At 35.8% G+C, this 23,580-nt stretch overlaps 4 protein-coding genes and 1 pseudogene across 7 annotated transcripts; 1 reads left to right on the forward strand and 4 right to left on the reverse strand.

Moving 5' to 3' along the window:
• Nucleotides 1-310: 310 nt before the first annotated feature.
• SMU1 (transducin family protein / WD-40 repeat family protein) lies at nt 311-8,161 on the reverse strand. Its single transcript, XM_011097630.3, has 16 exons — nt 7,867-8,161; nt 6,653-6,863; nt 5,818-5,970; nt 5,393-5,441; nt 5,225-5,308; nt 4,862-4,965; nt 4,270-4,356; nt 4,139-4,192; nt 3,613-3,708; nt 3,209-3,336; nt 2,891-3,017; nt 2,736-2,795; nt 2,543-2,650; nt 1,962-2,062; nt 885-936; nt 311-619 (listed from the first exon to the last, which is right to left on the reverse strand). Exons 1-16 carry the CDS (start codon nt 7,896-7,898, stop codon nt 521-523), a joined length of 1,545 nt encoding a protein of 514 aa, XP_011095932.1. The 5' UTR covers nt 7,899-8,161; the 3' UTR covers nt 311-520.
• A 987-nt stretch (nt 8,162-9,148) lies between these two features.
• AGL12 (AGAMOUS-like 12) lies at nt 9,149-11,830 on the reverse strand. Of its 2 annotated transcripts, none has more exons than XM_011097640.3 (7): nt 11,382-11,824; nt 11,047-11,137; nt 10,177-10,238; nt 9,960-10,059; nt 9,808-9,849; nt 9,674-9,715; nt 9,149-9,565 (listed from the first exon to the last, which is right to left on the reverse strand). In XM_011097640.3, exons 1-7 carry the CDS (start codon nt 11,561-11,563, stop codon nt 9,425-9,427), a joined length of 660 nt encoding a protein of 219 aa, XP_011095942.2. In that variant the 5' UTR covers nt 11,564-11,824; the 3' UTR covers nt 9,149-9,424. The 2 variants fall into 2 exon arrangements, with proteins under 2 accessions (XP_011095942.2, XP_020555041.1); XM_020699382.2 differs by having other exon boundaries at nt 9,427-9,565; nt 9,674-9,711; nt 11,382-11,830.
• Nucleotides 11,831-15,581: 3,751 nt separating this feature from the next.
• Nucleotides 15,582-18,466, forward strand: LOC105175261 (uncharacterized). The gene is made up of 4 exons (XM_011097651.3): nt 15,582-16,025; nt 16,660-17,291; nt 17,588-18,103; nt 18,200-18,466. The coding sequence occupies exons 1-4, from the start codon at nt 15,743-15,745 to the stop codon at nt 18,356-18,358; spliced, it is 1,590 nt and encodes a 529-aa protein (XP_011095953.1). The 5' UTR covers nt 15,582-15,742; the 3' UTR covers nt 18,359-18,466.
• Nucleotides 18,467-18,593: 127 nt separating this feature from the next.
• Nucleotides 18,594-21,147, reverse strand: LOC105175272 (putative 12-oxophytodienoate reductase 11). Of its 2 annotated transcripts, none has more exons than XM_011097662.3 (5): nt 20,830-21,147; nt 20,149-20,289; nt 19,898-20,028; nt 19,444-19,620; nt 18,594-19,330 (listed from the first exon to the last, which is right to left on the reverse strand). In XM_011097662.3, exons 1-5 carry the CDS (start codon nt 20,919-20,921, stop codon nt 18,738-18,740), a joined length of 1,134 nt encoding a protein of 377 aa, XP_011095964.1. In that variant the 5' UTR covers nt 20,922-21,147; the 3' UTR covers nt 18,594-18,737. The 2 variants fall into 2 exon arrangements, with proteins under 2 accessions (XP_011095964.1, XP_011095972.1); XM_011097670.3 differs by having other exon boundaries at nt 20,714-20,853.
• Nucleotides 21,148-21,477: 330 nt separating this feature from the next.
• Nucleotides 21,478-22,787, reverse strand: LOC105177500 (12-oxophytodienoate reductase 1-like; annotated as a pseudogene). Its single transcript, XR_016063992.1, has 2 exons — nt 22,427-22,787; nt 21,478-22,171 (listed from the first exon to the last, which is right to left on the reverse strand). The product of XR_016063992.1 is annotated as a 12-oxophytodienoate reductase 1-like (transcript).
• Nucleotides 22,788-23,580: the final 793 nt, after the last annotated feature.

Consider the following 23,580-nt stretch of genomic DNA (forward strand, 5'->3'; position numbering starts at 1 on the left):
TGAGAGCTGACTTGTTCTAAGGTCAACGCGTCTTGGTACCGAGGATGGATGAACACAATGTCCCAACCGTTGTAATTAAAACCAAGAAAAGTGGTGAAGCGATTGGCTGATTTGGGCGGCTGCTCTGAATCTTCGGCCGTATACTGTTCCCAAGAAGACAAAGACCGTGCAGTAGTAATGGGCGCTCAATGGACATTTATTCACTTGATATATTTGCGTGGGGGTATGGAGACAGTTGACATAGTTGCGAGGCATTTATGATTTATGATGCCATAAAGATTGAATCAACTTGAAAATTACAAGAGAACTCTGAAGCAATAAAAAAGATGGCTATACATCTTACAAACAACCAAGATAGTCACTCTATGGAGAGAAAAAGAAGAAAGACGAGTGAATATGGCCAATGCAAGAAATACATTAGCTAAAAGGATACAAGATATTCATAAATCTACAAACCAAAACTGCTCCACGCAGTTAAATGAATGCAAATTATGTAAGCAACAAATGCTTCGAAAGAGTTTTAAGGCTTCCATAATTTCATTGTGGAGTCTTCACCATAAGTGGCAATGAGGTTTATATGGGGATGATGAGCGATACCAATCACATCCTTCTCATGTACCTGCCAGTTCAAGAAACGTGATTCACTTGGTATGGAGTCTGGAGATCCAGCAGGAAGTCAAGACATAAGAATATTTGTTTGTCCACGGAAAAAACAAGAAAAAGAACGAAAACATTATGGGCGTATAAACATTACTCTCTTTCAAACTTTATCCGGTAAAGAAAGCAATGTCACAAAACAAGCTTATAGAAGATGGGGAAATAGAGACAAAGATACAATTCGGTGTTAAAAGCGTTTCTTATTTAGCTTCAATGAAGCATCTTACCTTCATTAGATGCTCTAGCTTGCCAGATTGATGACTGAAGCAGTATAAATTTCTGCATATAATCGAAGAAATTAGTCAAAAACATCCTGGCAAATGAGGGAAAGAGTATACTGCATAGCATAGATCATGCCCCCTTGAAGGAAAAAAGCAGATAACTAGAGCAACATACTAGCAACAACTCTGAGATAAACATCAGATATAATTCAAAAGTTACTTAATGTTGGTTTCTTTAGCTTCTACTATGCCAAAATGTGCTTAATAAATTCCTCAGATAAATTTAGCACTTCAAAAACATAATGATGAAAGTTTCTAACAGAACAGGACAATCTTTTAGGCCTTTGACCATGCAGGAGGGGCTTAGAAAAGGGAATAAGAGACAAAGGGCTGTACTCTCTGCAACAGATTTTAGCTAATTAATCCTACAATGACAGCAACTCTTCAGTTCCTTCTTACTAAAGAAGACAAGACAACACTTGCAGAACAAAAGCAACCAGTGCACATTCACATAAAAAATTCCCAAGAGCTTTTCTTAAATTGGTGGTCTGGGGCCAACTGAAACGATATAGTTGAAACTGCAATCTCCAGGCCAGGAGCCTTTAGACTCGTAAGCAGATACATTAAACTACAGCTATAGTTGCGTCTAACATGTATAAGAAAACTATTCTAGCAATGCCAAAAGTTCTTTAACATAAACCAATCTGTTCTCTTCCATTTCAATGGTTCGGGCAAATATACTGCCTTGCCCGGTTGCCCCTTGAATTTTTACAAGTTAGCCACATAGAAAATTACACGAGTGTCAAGCATATGTCATAAATCTTGAAGAACCCTTTTGGACATAATCAGGTACGGAGTATACTATCAATTAGTTTGTGCAGTGAATTTCCTAAAAGTATATGTAAACCATCAACCAGAGAAACAGAAAACATATTTTGCAATGCACCAGGAACCAACTACTGGAGCAGTTAACATTCAAATGTAGATAGGTTGTGTATATTCAAATATACACACACATAGAGTTGTGATGGCAAAGGATTTCATAAAGCCTGCAGAAATAGAAGCAATTGATTTATATTATACCTGTCTTCACCAACACAATAAATCCATTCCCCTTTCGGAGATACACAGGCTGCCATAAAATCTCCACCTTCTCTTTTACCGGATGAAAAACTTTTCACAACCTTCACAAATAGAATCAGATGCAGATTAGCAAAAAGCAACATCAGGCCTCATAACCAAATTACTGGCAAAAGGAATAGTTGAAAGTCATAACGATATCACTACTAGATGGAAGTGATAAGAAACATGAATTAGCAGCCACTCGTCACTTCTGATCAAGAAAGAGTAGCAATCTTCTGCTTATATTGCTTTCTCTTTCCTTTCCCGAAAGAGAATGAGCTAAAGAGTAAGATACCCTTATTTCCTTTGGTCAGAATGAACCACATTTCTGTTTATTTTTGTTTCTAATTGGTCAGGAGCTATTTTACCTTGGAAATCCCCCTAATTTTTTTGAAAAAAAAATCGTAACAAAAGAATTTTCTCTTTATCTTGGAGCCTCGAAAGAAGGATTTTTCTTTGCTGTGATGAAAATTCTCGATTTTTATCTTTTTCAGGGTGAGGAGTGGGGGCAAGAAATAAAGATAGAAGCAGATGATGATTACCTGCCCTTGGAGTGTCATGATGTATATTGATGATGTCTTGTTGCATACAACAATGTGATCTGCATTTTTAGGGGAAAGATGAATAGAATTCACAGATGCATCACCTCCCTGCAGCATAAGATAGAGATCAGTTAGAAGTCACACATAATCATTTTGAGCTCAAATTACTAAGAGATGCTAACAAAACAAATACCCTCAGAGGAGGTGGAGGCTTAAATGTCTGCAGACAATCCGTAGTCTTCACATCCCAAACCTAAACGCCACAATAACATGTATTACAAACAGAAAGGTCAAAAAGCTTGCAAGTATTGGCTCTGAATAAATAACAGATACACTACAATAACTTACCTTCACCGTGCAATCACTGGATGCAGTTATGATACGAGAACCATCAGCAGTAAAGATGGCATCATTAACATATGATCCATGGCCACGGAACTCCTTCAACATCTTCCCTGACTTCAAGCCGTGAATTCTAAAGAAAATAAGAAAAACAGAGTGCATGAAGCACTGCCTCCGAACTCAAGGAGCAGTTAACTTTCCAACTTCCACTCTCTCTTAATTCTTCAGAAGAAGTCAGCCTTGAGGAGAGAGAAAAGTTGGATCACAAAAATAAGATGAAAAAATATATCAGTTCAACAGTAAGTAGTCATAAGTTCAACAAACCTGGCAGTGCTGTCAAATGATGTACTTAACAACTGAGTTCCATCTCGAGAAAAGCTGACGCTAGTTACACCCTCAGAATGTGCGCGCTCCAGCCTGCGCAAGCACTGACCAGTTCTGATACGCCAAACCTATAACCAGGTATAGGAAATTACTAGATTCATTTTCTTTAATGCCATGCAATGTATTAGAAGGTATGACAAAAATAGACAGCTGTAACACAGCAGCAATTGAAGTACAATCAATCACTACGACCATCATTCTCCCTAACTTCTTCGTTTTATTTTCCTGTGTTCAACAAGTTGAACTTGTTCCTTCTTGCCTATTAGGTGTCTGGGGAAAAAGTCCAGATGACGAAACCAGAAAAGAGATCTCACATGAGAAGTAAAACTTCAGACAAGTGTTACCTTGATTTTCCCATCTTGCGATCCAGATGCAATCATCTCAGAGTCCCTACTAAAATCGACACAGAGGACAGCATCATCATGCATCATAAACGTTTCCTGCCAAGTTATCACCAGTTAGAGCAAATAAATCTAGTGCCACATTCTTATTCTCAGAACAGATGCCAGACAATTGATGATGAAGTTGCAAAAAATGTAACAATCATTTGTTGTCAATATTTGCATCGCCAATCCAAAAGTTTATAACATTGCATCAATGCAATAAACCATGATCACAATCAACAATATTGTGAGCCCCCACCTTCCACCCCCACCCCAAAAGAAAAAAGAAAATGATCTCGTTCTCTGCATGAGGAAATTACAACATAAGAGAAAAGGGAGAAGCAATGACAGGACAATCCAATTAAACATAAATGCTCAACCACACTAGAGTAGATCCAGGACGCATGATAGTCTGATACAGATGAAAAACAAGTCAATCGAGAAAACAAGTTGAAAGAAAAGAAAAGTATTATAGCAAGCAACTCACATCAGCCTGGTATTGGAGATCCTTCTTTAGCTTTCCACTTATGTGATCCCACACCTAGAATGCACTAAAATGAGCAACCAATAATTCTACTCCATAAGTATTACAGAATGAGAGACTTCACAGTGATTAACCTCAATAAATCCATCAACTGAACAAGAAACGAGGAATTGTCCATCTGGAGAGAAACGAGCACACTCTGGATGACTGTTTTTCCCAAACTGCAAGAAATAACCACAGAGAAACTATGTTAATCTAATGTCTAAAGGTAAGATCACAGAAGAACTAAGAGGAGATAAAAGGTCAAGAAAAAAACAGATATCTGGAAACATATTCTCCTTCCACAAGGAAATAATGATTTAAAGAAGCAGAAACTCACAGTTTTCATCCTAAGTTTGACATGATTGTTAAATTTTCAAAGATGCTGGTCAATATTATAAGACAAGTGGATGATGGTGCATATACAAAAGTACAGAATCGTCAATAAGATATCTTGAGAAAACAAAAGCTCAGTAGTACAGACCAAAAAACATGCACCCACAGACACACGGGACAGAATGGAAGGGCATTAGTAAGAGGAAATTGAATATCCCACTAAACGTGGGAGTCTATATAAAAATATCAATAAACATTACATCCAACTGGAAAGTAAAGTAACAAATCACATCCAAGATACAAATAGAATGCGAACCCATTTTCCAAATTCAAGTTAAATGTACCATTTACCTTGATAGTGTGCCCAAGAGTTGTTGGGTACATATCTTCTACATCTTGTTTCATAGCAGCTGTTCCTCGGAACAGATCAAATTGTGTTCCAGGTGGAAGTAAACCTGAAAAGGCAACATTGGGGAACGAAGCGTAAAGTCAGGTCTAACAGGCACGTAAATTTGACCAGAATAAAAGTAGAAACTTCAGAAAATCTTATGTATGAATTAGTTTCTAAATAGTGGTGATGAACATTGTTTAAAATATGTAGATCATAAGTTTCCATGTCGAGAACTAGTCATCCTAAATGATTTGCTCTTATTATAGTTGGCCCCAATAAAATCATCTCAAAACAACAAATCACATGTGGCCTTTATACGAAACCTTGATGCTGCTGCCACTTCAGAGCCTGACCAATCAAAGCCATTAATCTTGAGGGTGGAACAACTGAAACTTCTGCGGCAATAGCTGAAAATATATTTGAACAACGCATGTGAGAAAATATACCATAAAAGCGTATTCATGACATTTGGAATGACATATACAACCAACCTTGTGCAATTTGAGCACGTCTTTTCTCCTTTGTTGAGTCTTGATACACCTGCACAAGATGTACAAGGTATAACTTTAAAATTAAGAATAATCGAATTTAAGTATGAAAAATTATGATTATAAATTGCAAAGGTGCCCATCTAGTCTAGTGGTTGAATGATTAAAAGGTTAATTATGATGAACAAGAAACTATTTATATTATAGATATAACACAAGAGGGCCAGCTGAAGGATGGACATATGGTAAGGAGTTGCACCTTTTCTGCAGGGTTATCAAAGTAACTGGAGATACAATTTCCGAAAAAATCCATGATCCCACATACAATTTAAATTTTAATAGCATGTATATGAAATAAGCTTAGGTGAAGTTCCAAGAGCTAAGATAGAGCTGGGAAAGCCTCGATAATGAAAAGTGATCACTCATACCTCATTTGGGTCAAAGTAAGTGCGAACCAGTAGATGCTCAAGTCTTAAGTACCGCTCCGGTTGCTCCTGTTTCATGACTCCCATCACCTGGGTTTGTCTTAATATAGCACGTGCGGTATCAATCTCCCGAAGTTCAATCATTTCTAAAACAATCTATACACAAACAGAGAAAATGAGTAAAAAACGTGCAGAATAAATAAAGAAATAAATAAAAACCTTTCTGGTACAATGTCAACTCAACTAGATTGTGACCTGTTTTCTCGTTTTAAAATTTCTTCAAAAATGAACATACACTTAATTTTAAAGTCTAATTTATCACGAAATAGATACTGGAGCCCACAGCTGATGTCCAGAATTCTGAAAGAGAATTTCTAACATAACTGAAATAAATCTCATGTTGGATGAGCCTGTTGCTTATGATGCTTATCGCAAGAAATTCATTCACTATTGAAATAGATTCCATTCAGATTCAGCTCAAGATATCAATTGTCCAATACAAGGAGTAGGTAGAGCGAATGTACTTTTATTCACCGGCAGATCATGTATGTTCCAATCATCGGCATTGACAGTGACAAATTGCAAGGACTACTAACAGAAGACCCAAAATAAAAAAGGATAATGAGAAAGAAGCTCATAAGACTTCTACCTCAGAAGCTCAGCAATGCCAGTATGATGCAAATTATTTGAATTATCCATTCTTCTGAATTTTTCAATCATTTTGATTTACAATATCACAGTTATACATTAAAGTTGCAGAGGATGGCGTAATACAAGAGTTCATGACCATGGAAACAAACGACCCAAGCTGGACGGGCATCCTCAGGTATAAGCTTACCTGCTCATATAGGTCTTCTAATTTCTTCCGGGGAAGCTTAAGTTGTGCAACTTGGGGTAAGATTGCATCCCACCTTCCACTATTAATATCAGCCACAAATGTTTCAAGGCTGTCAACCGTATTTAGCGAAACCTGGCACTCATTCTGCAGAGTTTGAAAAGTTTGATGCAGGGAGTTCTCTTTGCAGAATTGAAGTACAATCTTGATCACGCTGCAAACAAACACATGAAAAAATTTATATTCACGACTAAGTGGCATGACAAGATACCAGTGGGTAAAAATATATCAAAAGATTCGGAAGGAAAGACAATATAAGTCAAAACAAATATACTATACACTTATGTTAAAAGTGGACAAAAACAAGACTGCAGAGTAAACCAAAAGGCAGACTGGTAGGTGCACACAAGATTTTCAGGTAAAATATCTCAAGTGTGATGGATCACATTTCAATAAATAATAAAAATGAATGTTAATCAAGAAACTGAAGTGGATCCTCATCCCATTAAGATTAAACATATTAACACTCCAGGTGGAAAGATGCAAGTAGGATGTCATTGACCAACGAGTAAACCATAACACTTGGAACATCCTTCAAGTAGAGAAAAAAGCAAAAATAGTGCAAAGGGATACTGAGGGAAAACAGTCAATCCTTTAGGTCTTCAAGCCAGACCTACTTCAGAATTAAAATTAACATCTTTTCCTAAGAATTAAAAAAATAAAGAAAATAATGCAGCTTTAGATATTCCCACAAGGGATAGACGAAAAGCAACATGAAAAGAAATCATAAATTTCTCAACATGCAGGTGGCCTTATGTTTCACAGTTCAATTTCTCGTGCCCCAAAAGAAATAAGAAAAACTCATAATTCCACCATTGTAATAGCTGAGAAACTAAAGAATAAAAAAATAAAACAAAATTACAGTGTGAGATATACACTTGCTGAATAAACATAATTGTAGCAGCCAGCTCAAAAACTAAACTAAAGACAATAGAAACATCAGCCTATTTCATTCCGCGAAATTTACTCATTCCTCAAAATCGTACCTCCCAACTAATATACCAGCTCAGAGCAGAGAAATTACAGGGAACAAACGCTAAATCTTACAAAAGCTTGAACTTTGTACGCTCACTGATTTAAGACCGAGTTTTTAATAAACTAGATATAAGCATACTGGCAGATAGATAATCTGAAATTAGATGGGAAGGCAAGCTTACTCTCGAGCTTCAATTTCCAGTGTGGAAGACATGGCGTGTTGTTGGAAAATGTAGCAATCACTTAAACCCTAATATTCAAAACCCTGCAGATATTATCCCCCAAATTGTCGCGCGCGTCTCTGTGTGGGGTGGGTGTTGGGGATTTGATAATTTTTTATAAATTGAAGGTGTCCTAAACCTAAAAACCCAATTATCCAAGGAACTCAATTTGGGGATCCATTGAAAGATGTAGTCGGCTTTGTGTTAGACTTAAAATAGATCATAGCTCCGGACAAATATGCTGCTTTGCTTTGTATGAATCCTACTCCTCACCCTCGTCCATACCATATGGGCAGGATTTCTTTCACATGGGCCAGCTATTATATCCATTTTAGAGTCACGGCCCATTTACAATGCACAGCACTTGTTATTTAAGTTGCGTCCAACATATTATTGTTGAATTATTGTCAAATTTAAAAAATTATATATTGAATTTGGTTTGATTGTTGATTCAAAAGAGCTTAGATGAGATTTAATTGGATTGCATATGATTGAATTTGAATAATTTGATATTATTAATTATATTTTATTATTTTTACACTAATTGAATCAAATTTGAAAGTTTACCAAATAAAATTTAATTTGTTAAGTTTAGTAGATAAAATTCAAATAAGTTTTTATCAATTAATTTTAATTTAATATCGAATAGTTTAATTTATTTTTCAACTCCACTTGCTATTAACCCCAAAAAAAGGATTAAAATTCTAACGTGCCCCAACGCGATCGAATGTTTGATGATGCTTTTATAGGGGGCTGGTATTTGCACAAGGTTAAAAATTAACTACTTATATGTTTTTTATTGAAAAAATTGAGTATGGCAACTTTTATTTTTAAACCATTTGGATAGTTGATTTAAATAAAAAGTTATATGTACCAAACTTTCTCTGATTACCACGAAACATATATAAGCTTTTACAAACAACATTCGATGAATATATAGATTTTAGACTTTAATTAGGTAACATTTTAGGTCGAAAATAACATGTTTTAGGCATACATATTATAAGTTAATTTTCAACATATATAGTTGTTTTAATTTGAGGTTGATATATATATATATATACACTTGTTTCTTATGATTATTAATTAGTAATTAATGTATGATCATGAGTACTCTTCATTCTTGATTTTTAGTTACACCATTGATTAATATGTAGAATAAGATTGCAATTGATGGGATATTAATTAATTTGATTATGAATGTATGAAATAAATATGGATGGTAACGCTAGCTAGAGCAAACTGAAAGAAACAATAATTATTATAAATAGAATAGATTAGGACGTAATTAACAAGAGTACAAGACTAAATTAGATGCATAATTAAACACAGGATGCATGTCTGCAAGCCACCACACATATATGATCTAGTTGATATTCAAACGTGGACGTATAGAGTCACACGCTACAACACCACTTTTATTATCTTCTTACATTAACAATTACCACATATAATATATAGCTAGACCAGGACGTCCAAGTCCCGTGCATATACTATAAGAATGAGCATATCGACGTAGCTAAATTAACTGATCGTATGTCTCATTTGGTATAGTTAGCGGGTACTGCAGGCTCCGCAAGTTAGTACTTGTTAGTGCTGCAGGGTATTGAATGTTAGTCAGCATTCCTCCCATTTCAACCATCCCATACTGCTCCTCTATCTGCACAATTATTTATATATAATTATATTCATTATTTAAATTTAAAAAGTAAAACATACATATATGAATATGAGGTCGATCCTTGCAATTCATGTTAACCCTACGTACCTTCTCTTGTAGATGCTTGTTTGCTGCTTGGAGTATACCTCCCTATTCAAAAATAATAGTATTTTTTTCAATACTCTATATCATGCACACAGTGTATATATGTGTGTCTAATTAATTCATATTAAGCTAATTACCTTATTCTTCAGCAGCTGAATTTCTTGAACCATAATGTCCATCTGTATATATGTAATGATTTTTAAAGTTAATTATATATATATAATGGTAATAAAATGAAAAAAAAATTAATTGGGTATGATGCATGTTTATAGCTAGGTAGTACGCATACCTTTGCGGAACGAACATGGTATATCCATATCTCAAGATGTTTCTCCAGGACATTCAGTTCGTCCAGAGTCATTGCACCACCTCCTCCTCCAGATATATACCTTGCAAGATTATCAACAAAAAAAAAAAAAAAAAGTTTATTTAATTTCATCATAATTAATTCGTTCGACAATAAAAAATAAAAAATAAATGTATTAATTGGGGTTAATATATAGTACCTGAGTCCCTTCTGGAGTATCTCAATCTCAAGCTTTAGCATGCTAATCTCTTCCTTGGGGTCCTAATTAAGTGAAAAATTAAAGTTGCATTTCATTATTAATTAAAATTGTCAATATTTACATATATTGTTTTTAGCGATTATGTTATCAAAACTCATGTACAAATTTTTTTTTGGGGGGGAGGGGGTAAATTGAGTTCGGACAAATTAAGAGAACGTATGTACATAAAAGTGAGAACTTAATTACACTATTCATTAAATTGATATGATCAGAAATCCAAAATTTATTAATGGTAGAAAAATTTGACCAAAATCGAAATAAAAAGAAAATATTAATAGAAAAGATAGGCAGATAATTGTGGAAATAGAATGGAATAGTAGCTCAAAAGAAAGCAAGTAATAATAATTGAGATTTCATGATAAAATGGTTATATGTATGGTAGTGAGTGAGAGCTACATATATAGTTTCCTTGGTTTGTCCAGATGTGAGATGATATTTCAAGTCAAAAAAGCAGTGAAAAGGAGAGGATTTGGGTTTCACATGCAGAATATATTATATATATATATAAGAGCCTCTTGATGCAAGTTCATATCATATAAATGCAGCCCATGGAGTTTTGTCGCCAAAAAGCAGGAATAATAGCTGAGTTGTTGGCAGCTTTGTTAGTTTGCACTCATTACTTAATTCTTATACCAATAAGATTATTATCACAACAAAAGGCACCCGATTCTACCAACTTTATAAAAAAGCTACCTTTTTCTCATCAACCCTACACTATATTCACATACACATAAACATATAATTTCCATCTACAATTACTTTTTCATTATATATATATATATATAAATTCAACAAAAATTCTTCACATACCATGTTAATTTGCTTCTCTTTGGCCTCTTGATCATCAGCTGCAACTTCCCCACTACACTTCATGTACCTCTCAATCAAACTTTGCATGCTTCTAATTTCCATATATATATAAACAAAATTAATTACAATACACGATATGCATCTTCAAACATATATATATATATAAACGTGTGGATACACATAACTAGCCCACTTATCAACTAGTTTGAATTTAAACGTGTACGAGACATAGTCGGTATACGTAAAAGCACATACCAAGAGCATCGTACATGTGTAAATATATCAGAGTAGGAGTGTGTGTGTGTGTGTGAGAGAGAGAGAGAGAGAAAGAGGACCCTTTGGTAGCTAGTTCATAGAGCTTGCCGTGGGCGGAGAAAATGAAAAGTCCAATTTCAGCATCGCACAGCACGGAGAGCTCCTTAGCCTTCTTGAGGAGGCCAGCACGCCTCTTGCAGAAGGTCACCTGCCGGTGCACCGGATTCTCAATCCTCTTCATCTGAATCTTTCCACGAGCCATCCACACAAATTATAGCTGTAACTATATATATATATATTCTCAAAGAAATTATTCTGTATATCTATATCACTAACTTCGTTAGAGTTAATTGAAGAAAGGGTTTAATGATGGATGGATGATGAAGGTGTTCTTCTTCTTGCTGTTGTGTGCAGACAACCTCCCACTAGTTGAAACTAGCTTCGAGGCTGTTGCCTTTCGCTCCCACAAACTCCTCCTAACTTAAAACACAAAACTCACACTCTACTTCTTCCACTCCCACAACTCGCTCACCATATATACACACCCGCCCGAAGCCGATTCTCTTCCCACACCAAAAATAACGAGTAAAATATTCACACTTGGAAGCCACTTTTACACATCATCACCCAATATTTGTGTGCGTGTGTGTGTGTGTAGCTTTATGGCTTATGAACCTTTGACGCGTGCTGCTCCTAGATTAGGAGAGTTTTGCCACCTAAAGACAACACACAACTTTTGCAAAGTCAAAAAGACAAACATGCCCTTGGAGAAGCCTCGTGTCGGAGCCTGATTGGTTGGTGGTATATGGGTGTTATGTGTGGTTGGAACATGCATGAGCTAGGCTGGTGAAATTTCATTCATTCCAAGTGGGACTATTAGAGTATGGAAAGCGGCCAATCCATCCACAATGGAGGGAGAGGCGATCGAGGTACAGGTACTCCTGTCCTGTGGGTGTGGGTGGGGGTGGGGGTGTGTAGGACATTAATTCAGTGTCTAGTCAGCAAGCAATTGCTTTTCATGTGCATTCAAAGCTGTTGCTGAACCAATGAGCTGCCCATGTTATATACTGGCCCTGCTTTTTCTTTTCTTCCACCAACTTTTGCCCTAATGTACCACCTACTTATTTATTAATTAATTCCCATCATTGATCACTCTATATATATATATATGTATTTTGCTGCTTTCTGTCTCTTGCAAAGTAGGTCCTAAATTCATGTTTTCTCAGCTTTATAATACATCGTTAAAGTGCTATATATGAGATTATGATCAAGTCTAGTCGTAGAACAGTAACCCAAGATAAGAATCAAGTTTATATATTAAGCTTGCAAATCGATCAGTTTTTTATATGTTATATGAGTTATCGTGGATTTTGACTTCATATAAATTTTACAATTTTATTCTAAAAAGATGCATAATTGAGAAGGGGAAGCATTACGTGTAACTTAGAAGCCACTCGAAGCACTCCCCATATGAACTACTTGCATCACAAAATCAAATACCAACAGTTGTCTTCTAAAAATATCGATATTTCAAATTTTTATAAATTATACATGAGGTGAAAGTTGTTTTTACTGTCAGATCGATGTTTTGGGTTAAAATTTAAATCAAACATATATAAACATGATCACTTATTAATGTTGAAACATGCATATATAATGCTACTTGTAATTATCTTGGAATATAGTTAAAAACATTCATAAGTGTACTACTTAATTAAATATACACACATGTACTTGTAGTACACATCAAAACATGTAGTGCTGATTATATATTATGTGGTACGTAGAAGAGGTACAATAACTTAAGTGTTGGTCTATATAATAATTAACTATATATATATCTGTGTGTGTGATGACTGGCATTTCCGTTTTGTAGCCCTTACAGAAAAAAGAAAAGCAAGTAACAGTAGTGGTTGAATTGGGGCAACTATTAATTTTAAACAAAAGAATGGAAATTAAAGGCGGGCAGGGCAGAGGCAGTGCAGCCTCCTCCACTTCCATCTTCACTTAGAAGCCAAGAATCTTGTCAAATCAAACATATATATGTATATGTATACACACTAGACTAGTACTGATCAATAGAAAACCCTAATTTGATTGCCATGTTGCTGCAGCTAGGTAGGTAGGTAGGTAGCTAGCTAGCTAGATATCCATCCATCCATCTAATGAATCTTGATCATTGGTTGCATGGGGGAAGGAGCTCTCAGCATTTGGCACGTACATCTTCCATCCACGTGGACGCATCATCATTTCGATTCGATCGAGGAAATCTCCAGTTGGAGCAACAACTTCTTTTTTCATACGGTTTTTAATGTTTGAGTGGGTGATGGGGGAGGGAGACTCATGCTCACTAAAACCACACACTCTCTCTCTCTCTCAACCAAATAAAAAGAAAAGAAAGCTGATTATAATTCAATTAATTAATGTAATTGCAGGGATCATCATCATCATCATCAACCAAGTTGCATTCAAATTTGATGCTAATTAATTATTATAATACCTGGAATTTGTGAAAATTATTCCTTGGCGTTCAAAAAAGATTATTCCTTTTAATTTTTCATATATATATATTTATGTGTAGTAGTAAGGTGGGGCTGCGGATGTGAGTCCTCATCGCTCCTTTCTTTGCACTTTGTCAATAAATCATCGCATCCATTCTCTTCAAAATAAACTAATTAATATCATATATATCTACATATAATTAATTAATTTTTCTGTATATTAATTAGCATATATACCTTAAAAGCAGAAAGAAAATTCTTTTCTTAATAATTATATTTTCGAAAATTTTAAAACCTCTGATTAAGTCTCATGTGAGAGGTCAGATAAAATGTTGATGGAAACTGCACTCAACACAAGTTACTCAAAATCATCAACCAGAATGCAACCTACACTATGATTCTCTCTAGATTATTTATTTCACTCAACCTCAAATTATTTTATATTTTTTTAAATACTTTTTTTATTTTTTAAAAAAATTCAATAAATATAAAATGGTAATGTTCATTTCACTGATTAGGGGCTACATAATTATTTTTCATTTGAGGGGGTATTTGTAATTTTTCAAATAATGAGAGGTATTCGTAATTATATCAAATCTCAAATTAGTCAATTGTAACTTGCCCTTTAGGATTTGCTCTTCAAACTTATAATGGATAAATAAAACATTGAGCATGTTGTGGGATGTTTGGATCGTGCTATATTTTCCTTTTGAATCACTCCAAAAAAATACAAGATTAGTGACAAACAAGTGATAATTTTAATATTTTAACCAATTATATATATTTAGTGGCAAAAATATTTATTTTGTCATAATCATAATTTTTAAAATTACTATTATTTTATAAAAGAATATTAGTAGAGAGAATTAGTGACAAAAAATTATGCACAGAGTTGTCACTAAATATAATTAGTAACTCATGTATAGTAACAATTTCGTGACAATAAATAATAGTTGTCACTATAAATATATCACTAATTGTATTAAGTGATAATTTTTTATAATTTTTGTTACAAATAATTATATAGTGACAAGATAAAAATTAATTATAATTTAATATATATTTTTAATGATAACTTTAAAATTATAACTTGATATTTTATCACTAATATCATATTTGAATTCTTTTTTAAACTTTGTTCATTGGAACCATTCTGATAATTAACAACTACATTATCTCCTTCAATCTAAACTAATTTCTAAATCTTATACATTACTACTTACTAACAGTAAATATAGTTTAATCATATGACTTTTCATATCACGTTCTATCACTTAACAATGAAATATAGCATTTAATCATTAATATAATTATTCGATTCAACATATCAATGAGGGTTGGGATTTTAGATAATTAATAAATCATGATTGGATACTGCAAGTTGGCAGCCACTCGTAGAATTAATAATGTATAATTATATATATATATATGGATTATAATTTATTATTTTTGAGTGAACTATTATTAATTAAAATAAATTAATTACAAGTACAATAATTCTTATTAATTCTTGCTATACAACAGACAACATGCTATGTACTTAGCGGAGTTCGGACCCACGCACTTAGTGGAGTTGGAATGTATGAATTAAATTAGGTCTAATTAACAGTTATAATTTATTATTTAAAATTGTGTTGACGTTCTAATTTTTGAAAAATGAAGGGATTACGTAACTGGTGAAGCGACAGGTCACCTTGTATCCAGATTGCATAAAATCGGGCACCTGGCGAAATGGGACCCATCCTTTAATTTGCTTCGAAGCAATCCCCTGATCCTAATTATGTCCCAATCTCTGTTTGTGTTTGGTAAAAACAGCATAATACTCTACTACGCTACAAACTCACTCAAACTGTACTCCTAGGAATTTCAGATGAAGAAAATCGTGTTTCTCTAACTCGCATCCTGACTCCATTCTTGTGTTGTGAGGCTTTCAGTGAAACATGATGATGGGATACTTCTCGCTGTCACTGTTGTTTATGTGGGAGATTGTTCCTCTTCTTCTTGTTGCTGGCCAGCAACCTCATTCAGCAGCTTCAATAACTCAATTATCAGAAGAAAATTCGTATGTGTCAGTGATAGGGGAGCCTGGAATGAAGAGCCCGCATGCACGATTTGCATTGGAAGCTTGGAATTTCTGCAATGAAGTTGGCGTGGAAGCGCCAAACATGGGCAGCCCAAGAATGGCTGACTGCGCTGATCTTTACTGCCCAACTGTAACTGAAGGTTCAGTTTAATTTCATTTTCTTGCCGCAATTATATTTCTCTGTTCAAATGTTAATATTTTGATTATTCTTGAATGAAGAAATAGATTATGGTAAAATGGAGAAATGCATTTGATGAAATGAGACAATAATTGATGCATAATTAGGATAGTAGGCAGAGTCTTGAACTCAGAACTCCAAAGTTGAAATGTTAGCTTATGTAAATTGATTGAAGTACGACATGCCACATTTGAGTAATAATTGTTGGATAGGTGAAGCTTTTGAAACCATAAACAGAGTTCCAACGGTGCCCTGTCTGGTCCAGTGTTTCTACCTCCTTTTTAATCTGCTGATGAATATATAAGTCTTTACATTGTGTTTACTGAATACTAAGACTCAAAACACTAGTGCTTGAAAAGAATACATTGATTTACACCGTTACATTTAACCACGTAAGCTCAGTCGATTAGACTGAACTTATCTAGTATGTCAGCTATCTATTTGGATCAAATACGATTTACGGAGGATTGTATTTGCTAAAGGATGGAGGGGGACTACCACATAGCATCACATTATGAGATCAAGTTGTCTTTTGGATTTGGATTATTGTGTGATAACTCACTCTTTCATTTTTGTTTCCTGATGTTGTAAATTAGATAGTTTGAGTGGCTTATTCATTGATAAGGGAAGTGAGTGCCAAGTACACCAGAAAGTAAAGGAATCAGACAACAGACTGGGGGCTGGTGATAAGTTCCCTATTGGCAAATTTAGATCTTATACAGATCCTGATATTTATGCTGCTGAGAAGGAAATTTTTCTTGGATCACTCTGTGAGGTGCCTGATTCAGTTGAACCTTGGTACTTTTGGATGATAATGCTAAAAAATGGAAATTTTGACAAGAATACTACACTCTGTCCTGAGAATGGCAAGAAAGTTCCGAAAATAGTGACCGACAGAAGCTTTCCGTGTTTTGGTGAAGGGTGTATGAACCAACCCCTTGTGTACCATAATCAATCCAAAATGGTTGTCTTTAGTGATAACAATGTGTCTCTGGTTGGAGGATATTATGGGACATATGACCTTGATGCCAATCTGAGTGCTGGTTTAGCAGATAAGTCCTTTTTCTCGGTTACATGGCAGAAGAATTTCAGCACAAGCAGTTGGATTGTATCACATAAACTGACAACATCATCCAAGTATCCTTGGCTTATGTTGTATCTAAGGGCTGATGCAGCTAATGGGTTCAATGGAGGTTACCACTACAATGGACGCGGCATTATGACAAAGGTCCGTGAAGTAATTACTTCTTTTTTGCTGATAAGGTTGTCAACATATAAGTTTGTGTGGTTCTGTCAGATAGTTCAGCTTCCCTCCTTTTAAATCAGTTTTGGAATTCTTTTGGCAGAATATCGAACATATTCTCAAGTTTTAACAATACTTGACCATTCAGTAAACTCTAAATCCTGCAGTTTTTCCTTTCTTTTTCTTTTTGACCTTTGATAGTCTGTTACAAGAAAAGAAAATAACAAGATAATGAGAGAATAGTGCTAGTGATAATAATAGAGTTCATACAATTTATGCAGTTGCCAGAGTCTCCAAACTTCAAGGTCAGATTGGCTCTAGATGTTAAACAAGGTGGAGGTCCCAACAGCCAGTTTTATCTCCTTGATATTGGAAGTTGTTGGAAAAATAACGGAGATCCCTGTGATGGAGATGTTCTAACAGATGTAACCAGATACAGTGAGATGATTATTAACCCAGCAACAACAAGTTGGTGTCGTCCTGATAAACTCTTGTCATGCCCACCCTATCACATAAGTTCCACAGGAGAGATGATACATAGAAATGACACGTCTCGGTTTCCATATTCTGCCTATCATCTCTATTGTGCTCCTGGAAATGCCAAATATCTGGAGAAACCATACGACATTTGTGATCCGTACAGCAATCCACAGGCACAAGAACTGGTGCAAATTATCCCTCATCCAGAGTGGGCGGTGCATGGCTATCCTGAAAGAAAAGGAGATGGATGGATTGGTGATCCAAGAAGTTGGGAACTAGATACTGGAGCCCTCTCTAGTCGGCTGTACTTCTACCAGGTACTTTCATTGGTCCAAGATAGTTTCATTTATCTAGGATAAGAATCTTATTCTCCTACTATGAGATAAGTAATTGTTTTCATCACCACTGTGCAGGATCCGGGGACAAAACCAGCAAAACGGGTATGGTCTTCAATCAATATTGGTACAGAAATATATGTTAGTCCGAACGGGGCTACTGCTGAATGGACTGTCAGTGATTTTGATGTCTTAGTTCCTAAAGATACCGAAGAAGATGGTCGGGGATACATGTAATACATCTGTACATACCAACTTTACTGTAGAAAAATAATGATTTATAGTGTTCTGATTCCTTTCTGTGGTAACCCGAACTAGAATAGTTGGATTTAGTGGTTCTTCCTCCATTTGTTCTCTCTCTCTGGCCTAACACAGAATAGCAATCATCTGAAGTTACAATCGTTCTTGTCAAAGCCAATACGCTGGCCCAAAGTTCACTTGATAGATCCACGACAGATAAATTACAGTGGTGTAACCAAACAAATAAAAAGATCCATATATAAGCTCTTCTGGACATCTCATTGTTTAATAAATCAGGATAAGAAAGTACAGGGTCTAAAAATAGGAATTTCTTGTTTACATTTCCAGTTCATCTGTTACTCTATCTCCCCTGAAATCATACAGTTTCTTCAAGAAACGGATAATCAGTATAGCCTACAACAGGATCAGGTATGTAAAAGGTCTCCCTGTTATATTTGTTAAGAGGAGCATTCAGCTCAAATCTCTTTGGTAAATCTGGATTAGCCAAGAAATGACGGCCGTATGCAATAAGATCAGCACGGTTTTCAGCTATAGCTTTGTTACCATCTTCCCTGTTGTAACCACCAGCAGCAATGAAAGTACCTTTAAATGCCTTTCTCATAGGCAGAAGACTATGAGGGCATTCTGATATTTCCAGAACGGTTCTCATCCTCGGTTCAACCATGTGGCAGTAAAGAAGCCCATATTTGTTTAAAGCCTCGGCCATGTAAAGGCCGAGGGCTTTAGGGTTCGAGTCAGCGCATTCATTAGAATTTGCAAAAGGAGAAAGCCTCATTCCGACTCTGTAAGCTCCTACCTCATTAGTCACAGCTTCAGCAATTTCAAGAGCAAATCGACAGCGGTTCTCCAGGGACCCTCCATATTGATCTGTTCGGTCATTGACTTGATCCTTGAAAAACTGGTCTATCAGATAACCACACGATCCGTGGATCTCAACCCCATCAAAACCTGAAATGAAAGAGCATATCGGTGAACTAAATGCAGAGCAAGCTTGATAATCAACATCTTCAACCATTCATTTTTTTTTTCAACCAACAAGGAGCTCTAACAAAATATCCCACCAGCTTCTATAGCATTTCTTGCAGCAAGTCTAAAATCATTGACAATTTGTGGAATTTCGTCTGTTGTCAGTCGTCGTGGAGGAGAAAATTGCACAACATCCACACCATTATTTCGAACTTGAGGAGCTAGTCCTTTATCTGTACATGATACTGGAGCCTGCCCATTTGGCTGGAAAACTGAAAAATGCAGTTCAATCAATAGTCATTGATCCAAATAGTGAATGAACAAAGTTCATTATGTGGTCTAAATAATCAACAGGATAAAGCTAGAGACTGGATTCATGTCGTTGCAGTAGTTTCAGCACTGATAATATTATGGTTAAGATCATCAAATATTGGATAGTGAAAACAGAGAATTCTTGATATAAAGGTAAAATAGATCAAAACTGCTGTTCAATAACCATGATTAAGCAAGAACCCAAATCTTCCTAATAGTAACAAATCAAGGAACTACCTGTGCTTGAAACCCTGCCCACATGCCAAATCTGGCAAAAGAAGATTGCCCCTTTGGCATGAACTGCATCTACAATGGGTTTCCATGCCTCGACCTGTTCCTTTGTCCAGATTCCTGGAGTATATGGGTACCTTCAATAGCAGATGAAATGTTATTTGAGCAAAGAACTATGAGAAAACAGGATATGGCTCTTATATAATTCCTGGAGATTTACATCATTCAGACTTGAACTAGCAACTCCATCAACCTACCCTTGTGCAGTATCAGAAACTCCAGTGGCTTCGGTCAAGATAAAACCCCCTCGAGTTGCTCTTTGGGAGTAATACAATATAGCATGTGGCTGAGGAATGTTGCCATAAGATCTCTGCCTAGTCATTGGTGGCAGAACAATTCTGCGAAAAACAGATGAAGTATTCAGAAAATTATCAGTACAATCGAGCGGCAACATTGACTTTGAACAACTGAATAAGATACATATGCATTATTAGATAAATCGACAATAATTTTATGATAAAGGTACCATATTCTCCATGACTACTTTATAATGAGAAAACGAGCGTAGTCAGAGAACAAAGAGGAGCTATTACTTTATAAAACCTCCATTTTGTAGTCAACAACACTCTAAGTGGAAATCCCCATCAAATTTGTCGGATTATTTTTTCAGTAATCAACGCCCAAACTATCCAAAACTCAAGTAAATAACCACACTAACTAAAGAATCACAGATAAAACTCAACACAGTCAAATGAAGTTCAAATCATTATGCAATATACATAACCTATTCTAACATACATATGATATGATACAGCAAATTACCTTTCAATCAAGTAGGCGAAGTGGGATTGCTCACAAATCTTTATCTACAATTTCTAATCCTCAAGAAGAAAAGATAAAAAGACGGGTTCTGGTGATAATTCATGAATAATGCGTACCTATGAGAAAGCTGAAACTCTCCCATTTTGTAAGGCGTGAGAAGTGGGACCTGCTGCTTCTCTTGCCCCTCCTCATGAGCTCTGTTTTCCATCTTTAGCAAGTAAACAATTGTGGCTTCACTTGCTGTTCAGCCGAATAGAATGGATATGATACGTCCAGCACACTGAGACTTTGCTTGTATTTACAGAGAGAAGACTTCTACAGTACAGCTGAAGTGGCAGAAGTCAATAATGACGGCGGGATGGCCGTGTTGGTAGTGGGTTCAGCAGGCGGCAGATCGATGCCCTAATAGCAAAAGATATGTATGCTAATTTTGACCCAAGGATATGGAAAGTGCATTATTAATTCATTAATTAATGTCTTTTCTTGAATAATGAGAAAGGTGGCTGTCCTGATTATGTCACACATAACAAATTATGTTTGGTTGGTGATACTCTTGTTTTGCTGTCTGTCCTTTTATTTTGAACTCTAAAACAATCGAAACAAATGTTGTCAATGGAGATGTTTTAAGGGATACAAGTGCTTTTAATGGTTACAAACACTTGACGAAAGAAACTCCTTTCAGTTGGTGCGTGTACTTGATAGAATGTGCGGGAGTGCATTAAGCTCAAATCTGTTTGATCTTCAGCTTCACTATTGTTGCGGAACAGGGCTAACTTCACTTTTCTTTTTAAATGATGAAATATCATGATACAATTTTCTTTGTCTGTTATTGCTTGAATGACAAACAGTAGTAAATACAAGCTCCAAGAAGTCAATCTTTAAACTATAAAATCAAGAACTTGTCTCCAGAAATGGATAATCTATATAGACAACGACATGATCGATGTGTAAATGTATCCCTTCATACTTATTCAGACATGCATTGAGTTCAAGTCTCTTTGGAAGATCTAGATTTGATATAAACCAAAGCCCATACGCCACAAGATCAGCATGATTCTAATCGATAGCTTTTTTTCCATCTTCCCTTTTGTAACCACCATTAACAATGAAACTGCCTCTAAAGCCATCCTCATCGGCTTAAGACTATGAGCTTCTTGTGTTTCTTCATAATTTTACACTCTAGGTTCAGCCATGTGGCAATACAAGATTCCCTACTTGTTCAAGGCTTCAGCCATGTGGAGACCAAGAGCTTTTGGGTCTTAGTCTCCTGCTTCCATGCAGTTCGAAAAGGGAGAAAGTCTCATTTCAACTCTAATCACCTCCTCAACTATTTCCACAACGAATCTACAATGATTTCCAGTGAACCTCCATATCTGTCTGTTTGGTCATTCACTTGATCTTTCAAGAACTGGTCGATCAAATAGCCAAAGCCTCCATGAATTTCAACCCCATCAAAACCTGTGAATCCGTGCATTAACATCATTCAGGCGCCGTGATCAGTAGGCTAAGAAGTGAAAAACGGTATGAAATGAATCTGTAAATATTATATCGGAGTTGTGATACACCGTTCCCCTCAGGGACAGAACTGTAGCTGCTCTTAGAGAATAGAGCAGAGCATTTAGGCTAGGAAACAACTTTGTTTCCCACAAAAGTTAGTACATGTGGCTAGATAAAGTTAGCAAGTCTATTCAAATTGCAAATATGCAAAGTTACCGGCTTCCATAGCATGTTTGGCAGCTAGCCTAAAGTGATTGACAATATGAGGAAGTTCATCTGTCGTTAGCCTTCTTGGAGGCTTGAATTGTTGATTTTCGGCCCCAACTAGCACTTTGGCTGTAGAAGAAACTGGATAATATCCATCAGGACACAAATCTGGCATCCAGAAACTGAGTTAAAAGGAGTTTGGGAAAGGATACGGAATTCTATGCATAATAGATTTCTTGTAAGGCAAACAGGCAAGCCTAATCACATAGGAGCTTTAGGGTCAAACACCACCTTTATCATGAACGGCATCTACATGGGTTTCCATGCCTCAACTTGTTCCTTCCTCCATATTCCAGGCATATGTGGCAACCTTCAATCAGGAAGAACCTTCTAATAATAGCGATAATGAAAAGGGCTGAAAAATATACATCACATCATTCACGTATGCATTTGTGTGCTTCGTTACAGCAAAATGTTAAAGATTTGGAGAAGAAAATTAACTTGAGTTTTACCCCTGTGGAGTTTCAGATACCATGGCAGCTTCTGATATTAGCAGACCACCTTTGGTGGTTCTCTGAGAATAATACAAGATAACATGGGGTTGAGGAATTGTGTCGTATGATCTCTGTCTTGTAAGAGGAGCCAAAACAATTCTGCAGAAAATGAATACAGGCGTAACACAATTTTCTTACCTGCAGAATCAAACAGCTGATACTAAATTGAAGAAGGAAAAAAAAAGACTGTAAATCAAATAAACTATGCATCTGTTCATAGTCCACACTCAATCTCCTTTAGCTCATGGCTGAAAGGATGCGATAAGTGATGTAGTCGAGGTGATTTCTACAACATCATTTGCAATCATAATCATGAACTAGAAAGTAAGTGAGAAATGTGCAACATTTAAGCATATGTCCAGTTGTAGCAACATAATGTTCGTATTATGGAAGTATGTGAGAGAGGCGAAAGATCCCGAGTTTTGTAAGGTGTGAGAAGCGGGGTTTGCTTCGTTTCTTCTTGTCCTCCTTCTCTTTCCATTACTCTCAATCAGATTCAGGGCTGTGTTTTTGCTGCTTCCACCTCAAAAGGAATATTGGAACGTACTTGAAGACCAAAAACATTGCTGAAGATAATGTGGGAAATTGGCATGTTATTGTTATACTTCA

This window comes from Sesamum indicum, linkage group LG2 (assembly GCF_026168435.1).
Source record: "Sesamum indicum cultivar Baizhima isolate 11 linkage group LG2, ASM2616843v1, whole genome shotgun sequence".
In the NCBI taxonomy this organism is placed as follows: Eukaryota; Viridiplantae; Streptophyta; class Magnoliopsida; order Lamiales; family Pedaliaceae; genus Sesamum; species Sesamum indicum.

Coding starts and splice junctions, on each gene's coding strand:
- SMU1 (XM_011097630.3), bottom strand. CDS start 7,898: ATGTCTTCCACACTGGAAATTGAAGCTCGAGA. Junction 3,018..3,208: donor TCATTTGACAGCACTGCCAG/GTTTGTTGAACT, acceptor TATTTTCTTTAG/AATTCACGGCTTGAAGTCAG. Junction 2,651..2,735: donor AGCCTCCACCTCCTCTGAGG/GTATTTGTTTTG, acceptor CTTATGCTGCAG/GGAGGTGATGCATCTGTGAA.
- AGL12 (XM_011097640.3), bottom strand. CDS start 11,563: ATGGCTCGTGGAAAGATTCAGATGAAGAGGATTGAGAATCCGGTGCAC. Junction 10,060..10,176: donor ATACTCCAGAAGGGACTCAG/GTACTATATATT, acceptor TAATCTTGCAAG/GTATATATCTGGAGGAGGAG. Junction 9,716..9,807: donor TTCAGCTGCTGAAGAATAAG/GTAATTAGCTTA, acceptor ATTTTTGAATAG/GGAGGTATACTCCAAGCAGC.
- LOC105175261 (XM_011097651.3), top strand. CDS start 15,743: ATGATGATGGGATACTTCTCGCTGTCACTGTTGTTTATGTGGGAGATT. Junction 16,026..16,659: donor CTGCCCAACTGTAACTGAAG/GTTCAGTTTAAT, acceptor GTTGTAAATTAG/ATAGTTTGAGTGGCTTATTC. Junction 18,104..18,199: donor GTCGGCTGTACTTCTACCAG/GTACTTTCATTG, acceptor ACCACTGTGCAG/GATCCGGGGACAAAACCAGC.
- LOC105175272 (XM_011097662.3), bottom strand. CDS start 20,921: ATGGAAAACAGAGCTCATGAGGAGGGGCAAGAGAAGCAGCAGGTCCCA. Junction 20,029..20,148: donor GTTTCTGATACTGCACAAGG/GTAGGTTGATGG, acceptor CTGCTATTGAAG/GTACCCATATACTCCAGGAA. Junction 19,621..19,897: donor GGGCAGGGTTTCAAGCACAG/GTAGTTCCTTGA, acceptor TGCATTTTTCAG/TTTTCCAGCCAAATGGGCAG.